This window comes from Sorex fumeus, unplaced genomic scaffold (assembly GCF_029834395.1).
Source record: "Sorex fumeus unplaced genomic scaffold, SorFum_2.1 ptg000020l, whole genome shotgun sequence".
Lineage (NCBI taxonomy): Eukaryota > Metazoa > Chordata > Mammalia > Eulipotyphla > Soricidae > Sorex > Sorex fumeus.
This window is the reverse complement of record NW_026606077.1, coordinates 5109810-5131386: the sequence shown is the minus strand read 5'-3', so window position 1 is coordinate 5131386 and position 21577 is coordinate 5109810. Positions and strand designations below refer to the sequence as shown.

At 54.8% G+C, this 21577-nt stretch overlaps 1 protein-coding gene across 1 annotated transcript in view; it reads right to left on the bottom strand.

Annotated features, from left to right (window-relative positions):
* The window catches only part of TSPAN15 (tetraspanin 15), a 67297-nt gene extending 51346 nt beyond the window's left edge, over positions 1-15951 (bottom strand). Inside the window, exon 1 of the mRNA XM_056113517.1 lies at positions 15792-15951. Coding sequence (XP_055969492.1) covers positions 15792-15887 — 96 coding nt within the window. The 5' untranslated portion in view covers positions 15888-15951. The remainder of the gene's footprint in view (positions 1-15791) is intronic.
* Between the last annotated feature and the right edge of the window lie 5626 nt (positions 15952-21577).

Here is a 21577-nt window from a genome sequence, read left to right as displayed (position 1 = left end):
GTTTTGCCCCAGACCCAAAAAGTGCGGCCCACACTTGCCAATTCTGCACATGTGAACATCTGGTTGTGGGTTCTCAGCTGCTCCCCAGCGCCTGGTGCCAGGGGACCACCCGTGCCCCCTGATCCTGCTCAGTCTTCGAGAGCAGCTGAATCAGGAACCCAGGGCACAGTCATGGCATTGAGCAGAGCACAAAAGACCCAGCTATTGGGGTGCTGGTGTTCTCACTAAGGACAGACAAATAAATAAGAAAGAACAGACGGTCACAAGTGCTATGGAGAAAAACAGAAGATGCCAGCGACTAGAGCCAGGCCAGGGCTGTGAATATGAGTCACGCTGGCCTGGTGCCACTGAACGAAGGGGCAGGGCAGGGCTCCCCCATCCGTGCAGGGGCCCCTGAGGTCAGGGAAGAGCTGGAATAGCCTCACGGAGGGGAGCAGCCGGGCGGGAGCTTCAGGCCAGGCGTGGAAGCCACTGATGGTGACTCCTGGCATGTGGGCGGGCAGCCACTATGAGTTTGTGGGAAATGGTCGGATCGGATATTTTTTGTTCTTGGGGAGGCACTTCTAAATGGTGCTTAGGACATCTGGGGGACCCACTGACATACCTGGCAGACCTGGCCAGCAGTTCAGCACCAAGATATGCTGGTCACCCCAGTGGTGTTTGAGGGGACCATGTACTGGCAATGGAACCCAGGTGAGGCACGTGCAAGGCATGTGACCTGACCTCCTGGCCCCGCCCCCACCCCCCATCCCCAACCCCCCCCCCACACACACACATATTTGGGTTTTGAAGTGAGTGGTTCCGATGCTGTGCTGAGGACAGACTGGGACAGAAGAGCCCAGAATCCACTCCAATAACCCAGACCCAGGGGGCCGTGGCCCAGATTGGCTTGTGAGAGTTCGGGCGTGAGAAGTGGGCAAACTGAACAGATTTCAGGGCTGCATAGGAAAACCAGGGAAACCATTTAGGGAGGGGATACAGGCTCCGTTTTTCTTCCCGAAGTTCTACAAAACAGTCGTCACACGTCCCCGGTGTCACTCAGCAGCGGGCTGGCCTCTCTGTCCGGGGCAAGGCAAGCTTCCAAGGGGTGGGGGCCCACCTGCATGGCAATGTGGGACCGTCTGACATCATCTTCCTGGGTGGTCTCAGTGCCTCCCACCTCACCCCCACGCAGCGCTCCTGCAGGAAATGGGGGTCTCAACCTAGTGACTAGGAAGGCAAAGCCAGAGGCTGATGACCAGCCCGTGTGTGGACTTCAAAGGAATCCAGAGAAGAGAGTGAAGTAGAGGCCGGAGAGAGGAAAGCAACAGGTCGTGTACCCCCTGGACAGGCCCAACAATCTCACGGAGGACACTGTGGGGGCGGTCAGGGACACTTGCATCCAGACTGTAGTTTCGATTAGATGATATTTGACTTCGTGGGGACTTCTTTCACATTGATTATCAGCACTGTGTGGGAGGAGGTCCTTCTGGGAAGCGGAAGGCTGGGTACGAAGGGTTCCAAAGGCTGCGGTTCCTTCAGCCGGGTGGGTTTTTTAAAACAAAAAAAGCTGGTCACGGGGAGATGAGGAGGGAGAGAAGGGGAGAGCTGACAGAACGACATGGGACCGTTGGTAAGGTCGAGGCCCACGGATGTTCCAGGAAGCCTGCTTTCAGCGTTTCTGTGAATTTTGTTGGTTTTTTTGTTTTTGTTTTTGTTTTTTTCTTTAGCATCGCTAACCCAGCGATGCTCCGGGGTTACTCCTGGCTCTGCACTCAGGAATTACTCCTGGCAGTGATCAGGGGACCATATGGGATGCCAGGGATTGAACCCAGGTCGGCTGCGTACAAGGCAGACGCTCTACCCGGTGTACTATTGCTCAAGCCCCCGTGTATTTTGTTGGGTTTTGAGTTCATTTCTCCGGCTTCAGCTTTAAATCAAGGACCAGCAGTTGGGGCTTTCCTAGCAACTGGCACTCCTTGCCAGGCCTGAGGGATGGGGCTTCTCATAGCCAGCCAAACCCCAAGCAGGAAGGTGGGCTGATGCAGCAAGTAAAATAAGACAGTCATCCCCAGATTCTGTAACAGGGGCCAAAACATCCGGAACTCAGAGTTCACCCCTCGAGTTCAATTACCCCAGAAAGTAGTTAGGAAAGAGGAAACTGATATAATCACGTACAAGTTGCAACAGCGGACCCCCCTTTTCCCACCATGTTCTGTAAGAAACTACTAGGGCCCATCACAGAAATCAAGAGGTAAGCTGGAATAAAGACTTGGCACTCTGGGGCCAGAGAGACCGTGCGAGGGTTGAAGCACTGTGCCTCACATGTAGCTGAGCCCGGTTAGATCGCCAGCATCACATAGGTCTGCTCCCCCGAGCACCGCTAGGAGTGGTCCCTGAGCCCAGAGTCAGGAGTAAGCCCTGAGCGTTGCCCAGTGTGCCTCACCCCTTCCCCACCGCCCCAAATGAAAACATAGCAGTCTCCTAGGCAGGAAAATGGGGCTGTGATATCTGAGAGCTATGTTTTGGAGTCTTGAGGGGAATCCTGGATCTGGGGACAAATTGTCGCAGGGCCCGCTACTCCGATCCAGCCCAGAGGCACATCGTGGCTTCTGCTTGGTGAGAAGCTGGACGTTCTCCGCATCACTCTTTGAGGACTTTTCAATGTATGTAACTTTCATTGCAATGAAAAGTTGAGAAATCAAGTATGTCTAGGTTTCCCTTTTTTTCTTTTTCTCGGAGTAGTTCTGTTTACAGGTCCGAGGCGCCCTTTGGCCTGGGAAATCTCAGTGGCCACAGCCAGGAGCCTGCCCAGCGGAGGCCAGTGGGGGCCGCCTCCCCCACTCGGGAGCTAATGCTGTAAGCAGATGTTACCCGAACCGCTCAGCGGGACTAAATATAGGCTGGAAGGGAAACTCAGCTATTACCCACCCAAGTGAGCCACGCGGAAACCAGGCCACGGAGGGCTGCGCGTGGGGCAGGGGTCTGGAGGAAGGAGAGACGGGGTCCCTCTCGCCCTCGGTCCTCTTCTCCTCTAAGAAAACTAGGCCAGAGAATGTGCGCACAAGTCACACTCCGTCCCTCTGAACCCCTCCTCTGCTGATGGCGCCAGCAGAGGCAGGAGGAAAGGCCACGAGACACGCTGAACAGCGGCTCGTGTGGGGGTACAAAGCAGGGGGTACAAAGTCCCACTGCGGAGCTGGGAGGCCCTGGACAGTCGCCTCCTGCCGCCAGCCCCTCTGCCTCGGAAGTGAAACAGAAATCATAAAGAGGAGGAAGCAAAAGACAGTCCCCTCAACCAAAGGGAGACTTCTTTTTTAATTTTATTTTCGTAAGGTTGTTCACATTGACTGATTACATTCACTATTTCAACACCAACCCCACCCCATTATACCTTCCCACCACCATTGTTTCGAATTTTCCCACCACCATTCAAGCCTGCCTGCCAGAGGCAGATTCTAGATCATTTATTTTCTGCTGCTTATTATAGGGCCGGAGTGACAGCCCAGCGTGTGGGGCGTTTGCCTCGCATGCCGCCAACCCAGGTTTGATTCCTTTGCCCCTCTCGGAGAGCCTGGCAAGCTACCAAGAGTACTCCGCCCACACGGCAAAGCCTGGCAAGCGACCTGTGACGTATTCGATATGCCAAAAACAGTAACAAGTCTCACAATGGAGACATTACTGGTGCCCACTCAAGCAAATTGATGAACAATGGGTGGACAGTGCTCCGGTGCTACATTGCTTATAATGACTATCCTGAGAGGTCGCGCGCACCTGAGCGCTCCTGGAATTCTATTTATCTAAATGACTGGTGTCCAGAGACATGTCTGTAGGGGGCTAATCCATTCTGAGATTCATTTTGTGAGTCTCTGGATCAAGGGCTGGAGCGATAGCACAGTGGTAGGGCGTTTGCCTTGCACGCAGCCAACACGGCCGACCCGAGTTCGATTCCTCCGCCCCTCTCGGAGAGCCCGGCAAGCTACCGAGAGTATTCGATATGCCAGACACAGTAACAACAAAGTCTCCAATGGAGACGTTACTGGGCCCGCTCGAGCAAATCGACGAACAACGGGAGGGCCTTTACCTTTACCTTTTACCTGGATCAAGGCCCATGGCACACTCAAATATGGCCCAGAGGCAGTTTGTGGGCGTGACAGCCAAGACCCCAGGACCCCGAGGGGCAGGTGGGGAGACGGAGGGACGAACTCTCTTCTCCACTGTCATGTGGCCTGGAGAAAGAGAGACTTTTTGAGGTGGGGCTGGGGCATTCCTGATGGCAGGGGGCAGGTCTGGCCCCAACAGAGGCAGCAGCAGGGGTGACCCCAGTGGAGAGAGAAGACAAACGCAGAGCAGACCGGCCTGACTCCAGACTCCGGAGTCCCCGAGAACTCCAGCCCTCACCTGGTTTCTGCAGGAACACCCCTCTTCCCTTCGGGATGGAGTGGCCACTGCTGCCCCATGAGACCCTGACCCAACTCTTCCCTGCTGATCCTGGCTTCCCATGGGCCTTTGGGGCCACTGACCTGAGCCCCGTCATAAGCTCCTTTCAAGGATTAGGTGAGCTGGCCAGACAGCATCCCTAGCTTGCAGAACCAGGTAACTGCATCCACCCGGGGCATGATCGGGGGTGTCAGCTGCCTGAGTTCCTCCTGCCTACAGCGGTCAGTCTGGGGTGGCCCCCCTCAGGGGCTGCACCATCCCATGCACGGGGACCCACCTGCACTGGGGAGAGGGAACGAGTGAATGATGCCCACTGTCCTGTCCTTCCTCACCAAGGAGCGAGGCACATGCTAGGGGCGGGGATGCTGCCCTGCGCAGGGACTCTGCCCACCGCTAGGCTCACTTCAAGCCCTCTTGGATGCCTGCTCCCAGGCTTTCCCTGCAGCGCAGAAACCAGACACAGGGCACACAGGGGATGGAGGGGGGGACCCCCCAAAGGAAGAACCCCGTCATCCCTGTCTCCCTCTTGCAGTCCCAGCCGATAGAAGGAAATACGTTTGCTGGTAGCATGAAGCACCTGCCATAGCTTCCAGGACTGGATAAACAGGTTGGTGCAAACCGATCAGCCTGAAACAACCAGAGACGTGGCAGTGTGTGTCCCCAACACCACCACCCTGGCACCATGGGCCCAGAAACAAGGGCCACACTCCCCTAGAGGTCTAGGTAGAACCTGGCCCTTGTGTTTTCCCTTGTGTAGGGGCTCCTGCCTGTCACCCGTGGCCATCACCTCTGCCTGGCTACTCCGCTTCTGTTCCAAAGACCCCAAGCCTCCATCGTGCAAGGACACGGTCATTCACTGCGCAGTCAGCCCGGGGAATGCAGGATGATTCCGTCTCGAGATGCTGAGCCCAATTATTCTGCAGAGACCCCTCGTCCAAAGAAAGTCATCTGCATGGGTTCTGGGATGGGAACACTTTAGGGGGAAACGCCGTTCACCCCACGACAAAACTCAGTGTTTTGAGTCGGAAGCTGCCTCCCACCCTTCCACAAAGGGCCAAGAGCTCATCCCTGGCTCGCCCATCTGGATCCCTGCCCCCTGCCCTCCACCCCTCCCCTCCCCTGCCCTGCGACCCTGCTGCATCTGTCTTGGGATTCAGGGTCTGGACCTTCTGTCCCAGGGATCACAGCCAGCTGCTCACACTAACTGGGGAAGACATCCCGTCTCAGCACCAGGGTCCAGCTCTACGGAAAATTCCAGGTCAAAGTTAACTACCACAAGGACTGGAGAGACAGGTTAGCAGGTAGGACACTTGCCTGGCACACAACTGACCGAGGTTCCATTCCCGGCACCACATTGGGTCCCTCAAGGCCCAACAGTGGTGATCCCTGAACAGGAAGTTGGGAGTAAGCCCTGAGCCCCGCTCCTGCTGGGTGTGGCCCCAAAACAAAAAAGGAACTTAAGGACAGAAACTGCATTTAATATAGATAAAAATAACACTGTGAAAACTGTCACTGTCACTGTCCTCCCGTTGTTCATCGATTTTGCTCGAGCTGGCCCAGTAACGCCTCCATTGTGCAACTTGTTGTTACTGTGTTTGACGTATCGAATACGTCACGGGGAGCTTGCCAGGCTTTGCCGTGAGGGGGAGATCCTCTCGATAGCTTGCCGGGCTCTCCGAGAGGGGTGGAGGAATCGAACTGGGTTCAGCCATGTTGGTCGCTTGCAAGGCAAATGCCCTACCCACTGTGCTATCGCTCCAGCCCATGAAAACTGTCAAAAGGGGGGGGGGGGGGGAAAGAACTCTACAACTGTCAAGGGTCCACAGCTCTGGGAACCCGCCTGGACTTGATACTCGTAAAATCCCCAGGGCAGGAGTGCCCCATCCTAGTCAAGATCCAGAACCATAGCAGATGCCTCAGAAGTCCTGACTTCTTCTTGGAGGTGGAAGACTTTCTTTTGGAGGTCGTTTGGGGGCTACATCCTGCAGTGCTCAGGTGTTACTCCTGGCTAAGCCCTGAGAGATCACCCCTGGTGGCCTGGGGACCATATATGCTGCCAGGGATCAAACTCAGGTCTGCGGCACGCAGAGCAAGTACCGCAAGTACCCTGCCCGCTGTACTATAGCCCCAGCCCCCCCGACTTGTGACCTCAAGAAGGGGGCGCCTCAGAATTCAGTGCCAGGTGGGGGCCCAGAACCCCACTCGGCTCCAAGCAGGGATATATGAGCCAGACTGACCCTCCACCCACCACCAGGCCGGTCACGCAGTATCAATCTCTGGGCCTGGTGTCTGGCATAGGATGTGGGCATGGGAACTGACCACCTGGCCTTGGGCACCTCTGCAGTCTCACATACTGGCCCTGACACAGCCCGCCCCTGCTTGGGTGACCTTGGCCTTGTCCAAGCCCGGATCCTAGTGGGGGTTTCCGGCTGCCCTGGGCGGGAGCTGCGGTTTGGCCTCTCCTTGGCTGGTCAAGGCCACTTTCCTTCCATCCCCAGGAAAAGAGGAGCATCCCTGGATATAAATCCCTGCCTGGGAGGGACAGTCTTGTTTGGAAAACTATAAAACACAGCAGACCCGTTTCTGGTCTTGGGGACGGAGGTTGGGGACAGTCATGCCCATTGCCTCCCTCTCGGGGTCTGAGACTTCTCAGCCAGGGAATGAGACCAGGGTCACTGTCCACTCAGCTGCAGGGTGCTTCAGTGGGCCCAGAGAAGTGAAGAGAAGTGTGAGGAGGCAAGCCAAGGACAGGGTCACCTCTGTCACTCGGGAGGCAGCACCCAGGCGCACCTGCTCCCCTCGTCCCCCAGAGGGTGCACCAGTGACTCCCATCCCTTGCAGGCACCAAGAGCTGCCCATGACGGGTGTGGGTGCCCTCTGCCCGAACACTCCTCCAGGTGCCCCCTATCTGAACACTCCCCAAGGCGCCCTCTGCCTGAACACGCTCCCCGGCCTTTTTTGAATGCTTTTCTTCTATCTGGCCACTTCTCACTCCTGAGCCTCCGCTACACTCCTTGTTAAGGCCATCCTGATGGGGATTCATAGGAAGCAGAACTCCTGTCTCTACACCCCGGCGATTAGCACAGTGCCCCACAAATCCTGCCAGAACCAAAAAAAATACCTCCTGGCTGGATAAAGGAAACCTGGAGAAAATCCAGACAGGACTCTCCTCCCTGTGGGTTATGGTTCAAGCCTCTCACACCCCACAGTCCTCTGGGAAAGGTTTATCTTCTCGGTCCCTGGGTCCTGGGCTTACCCAGAGACACCTCTCCCCCACGCCTGGAGTCAGGTGGCACCAGCATTTCCTTATCAGACTCTTATCTCGGTGACTGCAGCCTCACCCCAGGTGACGTGAATCACCCAGAGAGCAGCGGCCCAACCCAGGAGAGCAGGCCATCAACAACGGCAGGTTGCGGTCCAGGCTGACGGCTTCAGTAACCACCTTACAGGAAGGGGCAGGTGGTGCGGAAAGTTCGCAGTCAAAGCAGAGAAACTGGAAAGAGGACGGGGGTAAGGCGTTGGCCATGCATACGACCACACACGTGGTTCCCTTGGCCTGTCAGGAGTGAGCCCTGAGTACAGAGCCAGGGCTGAGCCTCGAGTACCACCAGACGTGGTCCCCAGGCCAAAAAGGAGCCAAGAAACTCCCCCACTGTCTCTGCTCATCTGTAAAACAGTGTTCTAGAAGGTTCTCCAAATGCCAACAGGCTGCTGTCCTGCATCCCTGGGTTGTAAAGGCCCGTGGCCAGGCAGAGGGAGGGAGGGCCCAGAGCCCAGGCCGAGAGGACCCAGGTGGCGGCTCCCAGAATCTCTGGGGCAGTCCATTCGGTCTGTTCACCAGCTTGATCACTGTTCAAATTTCACTGTTTACTCTTTGGAAGGCTGGACTGCAGCAAGAGGGAAACAGGCCAGCCCCATGGACCAACAGCAACAGAAAACCAAAACCAAAAATGAGGGAAATCTGTGCGCCTCTAGACGGAGATATGCAGACCGGTATTCCCAGGCCAGACAGGGTCTGCCCCTGCTGGGAACGCTAGGAGGCTTTTATTGTGCTTGCTGTCCTCACTGAGCCACTGTGCCCGGCCCCTTTTCATTCTGGGCGCATATTATTCCCGCAAGAACAATAGGGCTCTTTTCCAAAGAGAGAGATTCTGCAGGAAACCAAATCTACTTTCTTTTCTTTGTAGCTTTACCTAACTCTTGCAAAACGTGTCTCCTCATACCCGAGTCCTGGCGCTGGGAGGCAGAGCGTGGGCTGGAGGGGGCGAAGGTCAACCTGGATCCCACTCAGGATCTAATGACGGCTGCTCCTCTCTCCAGACTCTGCTTTCCCCTCAGAGCAAGGAACCTGTGGCAGGACAGGAACCTCCAAGGGCCCCTCCCGCGGGCTCCTGAGCCCCCAGGAGAACAGAGAGGGACAGGACATAGCAAACCCCTGGCGAAGCTGGAAGCCGCTGAGGGAGTGTTTACCGCATGCCAGGCATTGCTCTCGGCTTTCGGCTCTTCCTATAAAATAACAAGTGGTTGCTGCCGGCCTCGGCAACCCTCGGGTCAGCTCTCGTTTGACCAGTTCTAACGGGCAGGTAATCCACTTTCGACAGTTAGGACAACTGAGGCACAGGAACGCTCATGACCAAGTCATTCAACCTAGAAGGGTGAGAGTCGGGATTTGAACCCAGGCCGCCTGGTAGAGCATTCACACCCTTGTGGTTATAGGCAGAGAATCTCAGCCAAGCTCTGCTAAACAGAGCCGTTCCATGGAAAGGCCAGTCTGGGTTCATAATACCTTAACCAAGCCCAGGTGAGTAACCACCAGCCTGGCCACCCTCCCTTTCTTGGCAAGGCAACGCGCTTGCTCCTTTCTAGACAATCAGGATCTCCAGGCTGTTCCTCCGGCTTGTTCTGATCCAGAAGCCCCAGCTGGAGCCCTGCTTATAAACCCAGGTTTGGCTTGGGCCCCCACAATACAACTAGCACAGCCCCCAGAGCGGCCTTTGTAAAAGAGCTACCGCCCTGACCTCCGACTCTCACGGTGTCACTGGGAAAACTGTCCTGAAACCAAATCCCCAGGATCTCCTGTGCTAAAATTAGAGCCGTGTCCCCAGTGGGCCCTGACACGTGTGTTAGCATGATTCGTCCTCGTGGCATGTGGCAGGACAGGCTGCCTCTCGGGGAGTTCATTTCCCAGGTGCCCCCCCCCAAAGAAGCCTGGGCCGGGGTGCAGAGACTTGAGGCCCACGCCCAGCTCAGCTCAGGGTCCCTGAAACACCCTCTCCGGACTCCCCAGTGTGGGACCATCACAGGTGGTTCAAAGTCACATTCACACTGACTCACTTTCCCTCTGATCCTCCGGCGGCATTGGACGAGCCAATCTCAGCGTTGGTGCCAATGTGTCTTTAAGCCTCTCGAATACTTGCCCACCTGCCTTTGGAACAAAGCGGGCCAGCCTGGGGTTCACAGTCCAGCTACCGCAATATCTAACTAGGACTAATAACCATGGTTTATTCTCCTCACACTCCATTTATCGTCACTGCTTCCTGCTGTTTTGGATGAGGAAATAACGACTTCATATTGGCAGGAGTGATCGAAAGCTACCTCGTAAAGATGAATGGATACGTGAGAAGTGAGTGCCTTGGAAGAATTGTGGTAATTAATACAATATAACCTCTAGGTTGGGCATCTCTTGATGGTTTTACTTGTTTCCGTTTTGGTTTGGTTTGATTTTGGGGCCACACCCAGAGATTCTCAGGGGTTACTCTTGATTCTGCACTTAGGAATTATTCTGGGTGGGCTCAGGGGACCATATGGGATGTTGGAGATTGAACCCGGGTCAACCACGTGCCAGGCAAACACGCTGGACTATTGCTCCGGCCCTTCTTGACATTATTTAATACACATACAAAGGAGGCAAAGTCGTTCTATGTGTTCAGTGATTCGGATGGGGGTTACTGTAAGGGGGGAGTGAGTGAAGTGGGTACCAAGCAGAGGTTTCTGTCTCCTGCTGTCTGTCCTATTGACTTGAACTGAAGGCTAATTTTATATAATATATAAATTGCTGTATATATTATATATAAATTATATATATCTGTCACTGTCACTGTCCTCCCGTTGTTCATCGATTTGCTCGAGCGGGCCCAGTAACGTCTCCATTGGAGACTTTGCTGTTACTGTGTTTGGCATATCGAATACGTCACGGGTAGCTTGCCAGGCTTTGCCGTGCGGGCAAGATACACTCAGTAGCTTGCCAGGCTCTCTGAAAGGGGCAGAGGAATTGAACCTGGGTTGGCCAGATTGGTCGCATGCAAGGCAAATGCCCTACTCGCTGTGCTATCGCTCTGGCCCTCAGATTATAAATATATATAATTTTTATATAACATATGCTAAAATATTTTTATAAAAATATATTTTATATAATTATATATAATATATATATATCCTCACTCTGCTCACTTTGCAAAAATTCATACATACTTAAGATCAGTGCATTTCTGTATTCTACTGTACCTTTATATGTCCTCTAAGCCAGAAATCCCACTTCTAGATATGACCCTGCAGACATACATACCCATGTAAAGCACCACTCAGATGCTCACTGTAGCATGTTAAGCAATAACTAGAGGGGGGAAACAACCTGAGTTCCCCAGCGGGGGATAGATCCCATAAACCCTGGCGCAGCCTATAGTGAGTTCGTCCCACAAAATGAAAGGCAGCTCCTAGTTCTTGGAGAGATTATTTCCAACAGAAGGGGAGATTTTGCTGCTAGCAGAGCTGGGCACCTTACCTCGATCTGAATTTAAGTAAGGGAGAAGGGCGGAACTGTACCTAGAAGGAGACCTTCGGTGTGGGAAAGAAAAGAATACATCGAAGAGGACCGGTAGTGCCCAGGGCATCCTAACGCCAAGGATCAGAGAAGAGGCCCAGGAAATAGCACCGTTCCCTCTGGATGAGACAGACCAGCAGAGAGGAGTAGGAGAAAGATGACTACATTTTTGGACTTTTAAGTGGTGTCCTCGAATTTCCTACTTGGCGGTACGTTTTAAAGCCAAAAGGCTTCTAGGAGGTGCCTGGAAAAACTCAGGGCTCTTTTGAGAGTTACGTGAGGACTACAGCAACAGTATAGAGGTTAAGGTGCTTAGTCAGCACGTGGTCACCCTCGTTTTGGTCTCCAGTACCGCCTAGGGTCCCCTGAGCCCCACCAGAAATGAGTCCTGAGCACAGAGCCAGGAGTAGGCCCTTATCACTGCTGGGTGCAGCCCAAAAATATGCTCTCAAAAGAAAGGATGAGATGAAAGGAACACTTCCGAGAAAGGTACATTGCACAGACCCCTCCCTCCTTTCCCCTGCCCTCAGGGATGGCCCCGGAGAGAACGGACTTTCTCTTAATGGTTTCCAATGAACAGATCCCAATCTAGGACAAATGACTTACTCACCAGGCCTCCGCCCTACGGCCAAACTCTGGCACCGGGAGCTGCCTGGCAGAGCTGGCAAGTGGCTGAGTTCTTGGCATGAGCAGAGGGATTTTTAAGCAGAAATACTTCCAGTGACAGGAAGTCAAGGATTTGGTAAGACAATCTCAGCTGGCTGAAGCAACGGGATTCCAAGGTGGAGTCTCACCCTGCCCCAGGGAAGGCACAGGGTCAGGGTCAGTCAGGGCGCAGGGCTAGTACTAGACAGACCTGGAAAATTCAAGCCTCCTTTAACCAGGAGACTTGACTCTGTGTAGGACTGGGATCTACCTGCCACATCCCAATGACATAAGGGGCAGGACCCCGGTTACCCATTTCATAGACAGGAAAGCAGAGGTTAAAGGAAGTGAAGAATGGGATAAGTGATCACAAACACAGAAAAGGGATGAAGCTGGAAATATTCCCCATCTTTAGGTTCCTGGTCTATCCTGATTTTCAGGTCGTCGCCTATTCCTCTGCGTCTGCTCCCTTCCAACTAACCATCAGAAGCTGAAAGTGATGGACAGGCAGAGAACCCCAGAGTTGGAATCAGGGGCTTTGTGAGATCACCTCTCCTGGCACAATCCCGCCTCTACAATTTAATTTAAATTTTTATAAGGGTCTTTAAACATTCCAGTTGATTCTGATGCAAATTAAGAAGAGAACCTTTGTTGGGCTGTAGAACTAGTTACAGCAGGTAGAGCGCCTGCCTTGCAAATGGCTGACCCAGCATCCCACACGGTCCCCGGAATACCTCTATGGTCCCCTCTAAGCACTGCCAGGAGTAATTCCTGAATGCAGAGCCAGGAGTAACTCCTGAACACTGCTGGGTGTGGCCCAAAAGGAAAGAGAGAGAGAGAGAGAGAGAGAGACAGAGACAGAGACAGAGACAGAGAGAGAGACAGAGAATCTTTGAATCCTTTGAACGACAACTCAACTTGCCCCCATCCCAATACATAACCACCCTCCACTGTCTTAGAACATCCACCTATAATCCAAGTGCCATCCTCTAACTAAATGTACTTCATCTCTCTTCTACATCACCTACTCGGAGACCTGGATTGGGAGCTGGGCTATCTTTTCCCCTAGCTTACTTCATGGTAAGTACATAGCACATATAACTGTCGCACTGTAGCACTGTCCTCCCGTTGTTCATTGATTTGCTTGAGCGGGCCCTGTAACGTCTCCATCGTGAGACTTTGTGGTTACTGTGTTTGGCATATCGAATACGTCACAGGTAGCTTGCCAGGCTTTGCTGTACGGGTGAGATGGCACATATACAAAGGTATTAATCGACTGTCTCTGCTATCAGCAAAGTTTCTGGTTAGCAACAAGCTATTAGCAGTTAAGTTTTTGATGTGTCAAAAGTTACACACAGATATTCATGGCAGAAGACTGGTGCCGCTAACCTCTGAGTTGTTCAAAACTCAACTATGCCACGGTGCCAAAAATGTATTGAAAAAGTGCCTGTCACAGAGGCGAGTTGGTGGGTGGGAGGGAGACAGGGGACACTGGTGGAGAGAACTGGACACTGGTGAAGGGATCAGTGTTGGAACATTGTACGTCTGAAACTCAATCATGAATAACTTTGTAATTCAAGGTGACTAAATAAAAATTATTTAAAAACCTCAACTGTATGTGTCCATATACACAAACATGATTGTATCACGAAACATAAATGCTGCTATGTTGCCTTGCTTGCCGTTTGCCCCAGTTTTCATTCCTGACACCCTATGTGGCCCCTGGAGCCCCACCAGGGGTGATCCCTGGCCTCAGAGCCCGGGGTAAGCCCTGAGCATAGCTAGGTGTGGCCCCAAAATTGAAGAACATAAATGTTGCTATACCATGGCTTAAAACATCTGACATACGTAGCTGGAGCGATAGCACAGCGGGTAGGGTGTTTGCCTTGCACGCAGCCGACCCAGGTTCGATTCCCAGCATCCCATATGGTCCCCTGAGCACCGCCAGGAGTAACTCCTGAGTGCAGAGCCAGGAGTAACCACGGAACACCATCAAGTGTGGCCCCAAACAATAAACAAACAAACAAACAAAAATCTTACATTTTAAGGTGGGGCGAGGGGGAGAAGTGAAGTGCCTGGGGGGTGGGTGCTGCACTGGTGAAGGGACTGCTGTCGGACCATTATATGACTGAAACCCAATTATGAACAACTTTGCAACTGTGTTATCTCCCTGTGATTCAGTTTAAAAGGTAAAAGGTAAAGGTAAAGGCCCTCCCGTTGATCGTCGATTTGCTCGAGCGGGCCCAGTAACGTCTCCATTGGAGACTTTGTTGTTACTGTGTCTGGCATATCGAATACTCTCGGTAGCTTGCCGGGCTCTCCGAGAGGGGCGGAGGAATCGAACTCGGGTCGGCCATGTTGGCTGCATGCAAGGCAAACGCCCTACCCGCTGTGCTATCGCTCTAGCCCCTCAGTTTAAAAATAGATGAAAATTCTTTTGAAATTTAATTGAACTGGAACGCAATTGTATGAGAATATCCCAACTCCACATCATTGTTCGGGCATTGTCAGAGGGGAATTGGGGTCGAACCCTGGGCTTCACCCATGTGGGGCTGTGCTTAATCCCTGAGTTACACCCCAACACCCTCCTCCCACCTGTCATGGAATATCATGATAGGATTAGCCATCTCTAAAAACAATCATCTAACATCAAAATTCAACCTTGAATCTCTAGGGATATTTCAGATGAGAAATTCAGTCAGCTCAAAGGCCCCAAACAGGAAAGTGATTTGTCTAAGACCTCTCCGTGAGTCAGTGACAAGACGAAATTTGTTTTTTTGGCTTTTTGGGTCACACTTGGCTATGCTCAGGGGTTACTGCTGGCCCTGCACTCAGGAATTATTCCTGGCAGTGCTCGGGGCACCATATGGGATGCTGGTGATCGAACCCAGGGTGGCCACACACAAGGCAAATGCCTTCCCCGCCGTACTATCCCTCTGGCGCCAAGACTACACCCCAACACCAGAGAAGGTCCCAGGAGGGCTGAGGCGGCCAGAGTGTTTGGGGAGTGGGGGAGATAGGTGTCTGTGCCCCCAGAGGGGCAGGGGACTAACTAGAGTGGCAGGAGCAAACCTGTAGAAAGATGTCCTGGTTCCCAGGTGGCACCCAGACCCATCAGCAATCCCCACCGAAGACCCAGCCCCTGCACCGCACCGCACACAGCCCAGCTTCCCTGCTCACAACCAAAAGAGCAACTCCCTTCTGGAGGCCTCACGGGGGCCTGGGCTAACTAAGCACTGACCCTGCCCCTGTGTCACTCGGCCCCACCTGTGGAGGTCAGCTGCTGTGACCACGACCAGCAATTTGCAAATTGCAGCAATGACCCCCCCAAGACCGCGAAGAAGGTGGTAGATAGCCAGGCGTCCACGCCAATTTCGAGTCGGACCTCTAGCCCCCAACAGACCCGAGAAGCAAAGGGCAGCGGGGCGGGGCGGGGTGGGGTGGGGTGAGGGCTGCTACTGGGCCCATCGGAGTGGGCAGACTCGGGGGTCCGGGGGATTTTCCCAGCCAGCCCTTGGACCAGGTGGGCACGTTCCCCGGGGTCCAGCGGAAACCCCGGCTCTGCAGGGCAGCAGCCGGCTCAGGGGCACTGGCCAGCAAATCATGGGAGCCGGGCGGGGAGCCCCGGTCGCCCGCCCCAGGCCACCACGGCTGACCGCTGCTCGGGCCGGCGGGGTGGGCGCGGCCGGCGGTGCCCAGGGCCCAGGGCCACGGGTGCGCGCAGGGGACCGGACGGCATCGCCCGCCCGCTCGGGGCCCCGGAGGCGCGGCTGGGGCTGGGGCTGGGGCTGGGGCTGGGCTGGGCTCGGCCGGGCGGGCCGCGGGGTCAGCGTCGGGGCGCCCCTGCCCTGCCCTGCCCGGGGCCCGGAGTCGCCCTCCCCGCCGCCGTGCTCCCGGGAGCACTCACCCAGAAGACGGTGGAGTAGATGACGAGCGAGAACTTGAGCCAGAGGTAGGAGAAGCGCGCGCAGTAGCGCACCTGCTCCGAGTCCCCGCGGGGCATCCTGGGCGCTGCGGGCCGGGGGGCTCGGGGACTCCGGGGCTCGATCCCCACCTGCGGCTGCCCGCCCGCCCGCCCTCCGGGGTGACTGACACCCGCGCGCCGCAATCACGGCCCCCGCCGCGCGCCAGCCGGCCGCGCCGACCAATGGGCGCGAGCAGAGCCTGGAGGGGGCGGGACGGGGGCGGGGCGGGGGCGGGGCTTCGGCCGCGGACCCCGGGGAGCCAGGGGCGGGGAAAGGGAGCCGCGGGGGCGAGGTCTCCCGCGACGCCGGCAACGTGGGTGCTCGGGCGCCGAGGGTCGTGGGGGAATGCGGCGCGGGGGACGGGGCCGGCGTGCCCACTCCGGGGACGCGGATACGGAGAGCGGACCCTGGGGAGGGGGCAGGAATCGGCCTCCCCGCTGTTCAAAGTGTGCAAAAAAGGTGCGTGCAATGAGGAAGCGGAGTTGTCCCGCCTGGGGGGCCGGAGTGCGGTGTCCAGGGGGGCGTGGCACTTATACCGCAGTTATACCCCCAGGGGGACTCTCCCCCAGCCTCTGAGAAGCCCCCGCTCTGTGCCCAGGTGCGAGGTGTCCCATGCGCCCCACCCCCACCCCCTCTTGGCCAAAACCCACCTGCAGCCCGGCCTTGGCACACACCCAACCCCGAGCGGGTGTGACCTCCAAGAGCTGGAGCCCTAGGTCCTGTAGACCCCACCCAGCCTCTGCCCACGGGCCTGTCTTCAGCCAGCAGGGAGTCAACGAGGGGCTGGGGGTCCCTCTCACACTCACCCCTGCTTGCCTCCCTGGCCACGCTCACCCTAGGGAGAGCCAGACAGTTGGTGTTCCTAGTAATGGCACTGACCCAGAGGTCGTGGCTCCTGGTGGTGGCCGCGGGAATGGCACCCCTGTCCTGTCCAGACAGCGCCCCACTCCCAAAGGTGCCCAGGGAGAGAGGAAGAAAGTAAGGTAGGGAGGGTGACAGTGCCTTCAGAGAGGGGTGAAAAGGAAGTTTCTGGGTACAAAAGGGGTTGTGCCCCGGGACGAAGCCAGCCACCTGGTTACCTCCAAATGCAGCGCTCAGGGCTAAGGTGCCCTCCCCCGGGGCCTGAGCTGTACTTTCTGTTCCCAAGGTGGAGGAAATGGTCCTTGACTTCTCTGCTACTGCCCCCTCCCCTCCACTGCCCACTGAACCTTGGAAATATGTGTCCCCACCCACCCACCCACCCACAGGTCAGCATAGCGCCTGGCCTGGGAGGGGTGGCCACTAGCATCGGCTTCCTGCCTTGCTTTTTTACCTTGTTCCATTTGCCCTGCTCTGCTTTCTGACCCTGCCGTGACTGGGCTTTCTCTCGTCATTCCAGTCTTCCCTAGGCCCTCACAGATGGCTGAGCCCCCTATAAGATGCCCAGAGGAGTGACAGAGAAATGCCCCTCCAGAGGGAGCCTGGATTGGGGGCGGGGGGGGGGGTCTGGCACAGCCCTTCTTGAGTTCCTGAGTCCCTTGGTGGTCCCTCTCCTCCACCCCCTCCAAATCCTGACCCCCAGCACTGTGCCATGTTTAGAGACTCCAAGTCAGTAGAAGAAACGGCATTCGTTTTCCAACTTTCTCCTTCTTTGACCAGGTGGTCTGGGCTTAGGGGCCAGTAGACTAGTTTATCATGGTGTTGTCATTGATTTTTCCTGTTGGACTTTTGCAATCTGTACCACAGGTGCTATGACAGGCAGATCAGAAACCCCCCCCCCCCCCCCCGGTGAGCTGTCAAGGTCTCTGCATCTCTGACATGGAGCACCTGGGAATCAGTATTACTGTAAAAGGGCCCAGAAACTTTTTTTTTGGGGGGGGGGTCACACCTGGCAATGCACAGAGGTTACTCCTGGCTCTGCACTCAGGAGTTACTCCTGGCGGTGCTCAGGGGACCCTTTGGGATAATGGGTTGGCTGTGTGCAAGGCAAACGCCCTACCCGCTGTGCTGTCTCTCCAGCCCCTGGGTCCAGAAACTTTTAAAGTGACCCCCAGACCAAACAGTGCTGAGCTAGAGAGAGCCGGGAAGGGGAAGAGGGCAGCTGGCATTTTAGCAGAAAAGCCACCCCCAGAAGGTCATTCACCCCCGGGGGGGCTGCTGGTTGAGATGTATCAGTCAGCTCCAGTGCAGGAAGGTGGCAGAAGGACCCTTGATGCATTTTCACAGTCTGAACCCTTCCACCAGCTCTGAGATCAAGTTACCTGCGTGACGTCAGCATGTCTGGAGTGAAGCAGAGACTTCAGGCCCACTCCCCCCCGAGCTCAGTCTCCACAGAAGCTGCACGGATGCCCCTGGGCATGCCACAGGGAAGGCATCAGCTCAGTCAGTCAGGAATGAGGCTCCCTTTGGGGGGAGTTAACAGTGTGGAGTGGCGAAATGGTGTGGGGACCCCAGCCTGCTCAGAGTGCAAGGATCTGATTTAGGGAGGCTGCCTTGCACTGAATCCTTGGTGGGGTCCTCTGTCCCGAGGGGTGTGTCCCCCGTGGCCTCCTGTGACTCTCCGTCTAACTGGATCCTGCTTCTAGCATCTGGTCTCTTCCCTTCATGCCAGGTGCGGGGACATTGAACCAAAAGGAGAACTGGATGTGTTGGATGCTCGAACCCCGCCTTGCAGCCCAAGACCCTCCCGCCCCAGCCCAGGACCTTTGGGGAGGACTTCCTGTTCCCTTTCGAGACAGACAGGAGCCACACCTGACTTCTCAGAACTGTGTGAGCCAGTTTTGTGGCTACTTGCAAATAAGTGTTTGTTTTCTAGATATTTGCATCTTGTGGCAAAATTTATTCTCAGATCTGCTTTCTTGATAATCTGGCAGGGGTGTTCCCGGAAAAAGAAATAACTAACCCTCGCCTTCAGCCCACGGGAAAAGATTCTCAGAAGTGGGTATCAGAGAGATAGTACAGTGGGCAGGGAGCTTGCTTTGCATGCAGCCTCCCTGGGTTTGATCCCCAGAACCCCTGGACCCTGAGTGCGGATACAGAAGGAAGCCCTGAGCACCAAACAACAGATACACAAGCAAACAGAAAGGCTCTGGGTTGGGCCGGCAAACTTGGCTGGTGGGCGCAGCTTTGCGTCTGCGCTGTTGGGCCCATGCCTCTCTCTGGGACTCCGTTTCCCAGCCACGAAGGTGGACTGTTTCTTTTCTAGCTCAAGCAATCTCGGCGGGTAGTCCCCAGGGTCAGATCCATCAGCCGTGTCTGTGAAGCTTCTCCTGCAAGTCAGGACCTGCCTGACGCTCTGTAGGACATGGCTGTAAACAAGGCTGGAGAGAGTTCCCACTCTTCTCTGTGGGTGAGTGGGGGGTTGCAGAGGCAGACAAAAGCCTATGAAAATGAATAGCCGAAAGGGCTCACGTCAGGTAGTGAATAGGCCTAAAGATCCCGGAGAAACTCCCCCAAGTAGAAGGAACAGCAGGTGAAGAGGCCACAAGACGGGAACTACTTGGAGAGGTGTGAGGGGCTTGTGTGAGGCCGCAGAGAGGGTGTGTGGGGGGCATGAGGTCTGGCAAAGCCTTGGAGTGTGGGAGGTTTGGTTTTCCCTTTTCAGTGAGAATCTCTGGGGCAGTTTTAAGCAGTTCTTGATGTAGAATCTGATTTCTGCAGGAGGCATAGGAGAGAGCTGGGAGCAGGGAAGCCTTGTTGGAAGACAGTCATTGTGGTCCTAGAACAAGAAGGCCTGGCCCAGAGAAGGGACCAGCAGAAAGCAGGGTGGCACTGGGGTTTCTGTGACAGTCACTCATACCGAGATTGTGGGTGGGGAATGCAAGGTGGGGGGAATCAGGGACCTACCTGTGCTTGCCTTTAGTAGACTAGTGTATGTGCTGTCCCTTTGCCAAAGGAAGGGCCATAAGGGAGAGGAGGGGGACAGGGGTCCCAAAGAAGTGCCATTGGCCATTTTAGACTTTGAGACAGAGTTCCCCAATCCAGGTGAAGTTGTGCAGGGAACTCAGTGGTGGGGTTGGATTGGGTGAGAGAAATGTGGGTCACCCTATCCATGGCCATTGGTGAAATCACACCGGGAGAAAAATGTGGAGGAGAAGAGAAGAGAGGCATAGACAGATGCCAGAGCCGATCATCACTGAAATGAAGGCTATGAAGGAAAACAGGCAAGATGGGGCCGGAGCAATAGCACAGCGGGTAGGACATTTGCCTTGCACGCAGCAGACCAGGGTTCGATTCCCAGCATCCCATATGGTCCCCTGAGCACCGCCAGGAGTAATTCCTGAGTGCATGAGCCAGGAATAGCCCCTGTGCATCGCCGGGTGTGACCCCCCCCCCAAAAAAAGAGAAAGAAAACAGGCAAGATGCAGGGAACAAGGCACGGAGAAGAAAGGGCTTTAAGAAGCTGGCAGGGATATGGCATGGGGTGCACATCAGATGCTTCAGCTACTTCTTACAGAGACTTGACCTTGGTCTGTCTCTTGGTGGAGGTTGAAAGGTACTTTGGGTTTTTTTTTTGTTAAAAATTTTTTTAATAGTGAGACATCATGAGGTACAGTTGTAGACTTACACATTTTTGTGCTTGGGTTTCAGTTATACAATGATCAAATACCCATCCCTCCACCAGTGCCCATTTCCCACCACCACGGATCCCAGTATCCCTCCCGCCCCCATCCCCCCATCCCACCCTGTCTCTGTTCTCTCTCTCCTTTTGGGTGTTGTGGTTTGCAAAAGAAACATTGAGTGGCAATCCTGTTTGGTCTATAGTCTACTTTCAGCATGCTTCTCCCATCCTGGGAGGATCCTCCCAACACTTGAAAGGTACTTTGACAAGAGTGTTTTCATGGAACAACAGGGACAAAAGATGAATTGGGGTGGATTGAAGAGAGAAAAGAAGGGGAAGTGTGAGGGAGGACACCCACACTGGTAGGTGTACAAAACCATCTTCATGAGTGCACATACACGGAATTCTTCCCAACCCACCAAACCACCTGCCCCAGCAAAGATGCCGGAGTTAGCCTCGACGTGGGAGAATCTCAGTGGCCGGCCATGACTTATTTGCAGCGTCTCCATCAAGAGCTGGAATGCAGAGGCCTAAAAGCGCCTGTCTTGCCTCATCTTGGGGTGCTCCTGCCCTAAGTCCCAGCCAGGCTACTCGAGAGACCACCAAGGCAACCATCAACAAATAACCACCAGACGTGCAAGGCGTGTCATGTAAGACCACGCAGACCATCAGCCACCACCCCACAGCCGGACTGAGGTAAGTGTGTCCAGGCATGATTAGCTGAGCCCAGCCCAAGGGAGCCACGCTGGAGAATAACCAAACTAGTGATTATTGCCTATGGCGCAGATTCTGGGCTGTTTGTTACACAGCAAAAAGCTAACTGGCATGTCTTTTTTTGGTTGTTGTTTAAGTAAAACATTTTATTTGGAGATCTTTTGAAGGAAAGGAGGAAGAGAAAGTGGGAGAGAGTGGAGAGTAACGTGTTCGAGAGAACTTGGACTTCTCCAAGGGCAGAGAGAGCCCCTACACACAAACCCGGCATTAGACACAATCACAATCACAGCCATCCTGTTATTCGTCGATTGCCTCGAGCAAGCCCCAGTAACATCTCCTTCATCCTAGCCCTGAGATTATATTCAAGGCTCTTTAGGAGAATGAGACCCATCATTGTTACTGGTATTTGGCATATTGGGTATGCCACGGGGAGTTTGGCAGACTCTGCCGTGTGGGCAGGTTACATTCGGAAGC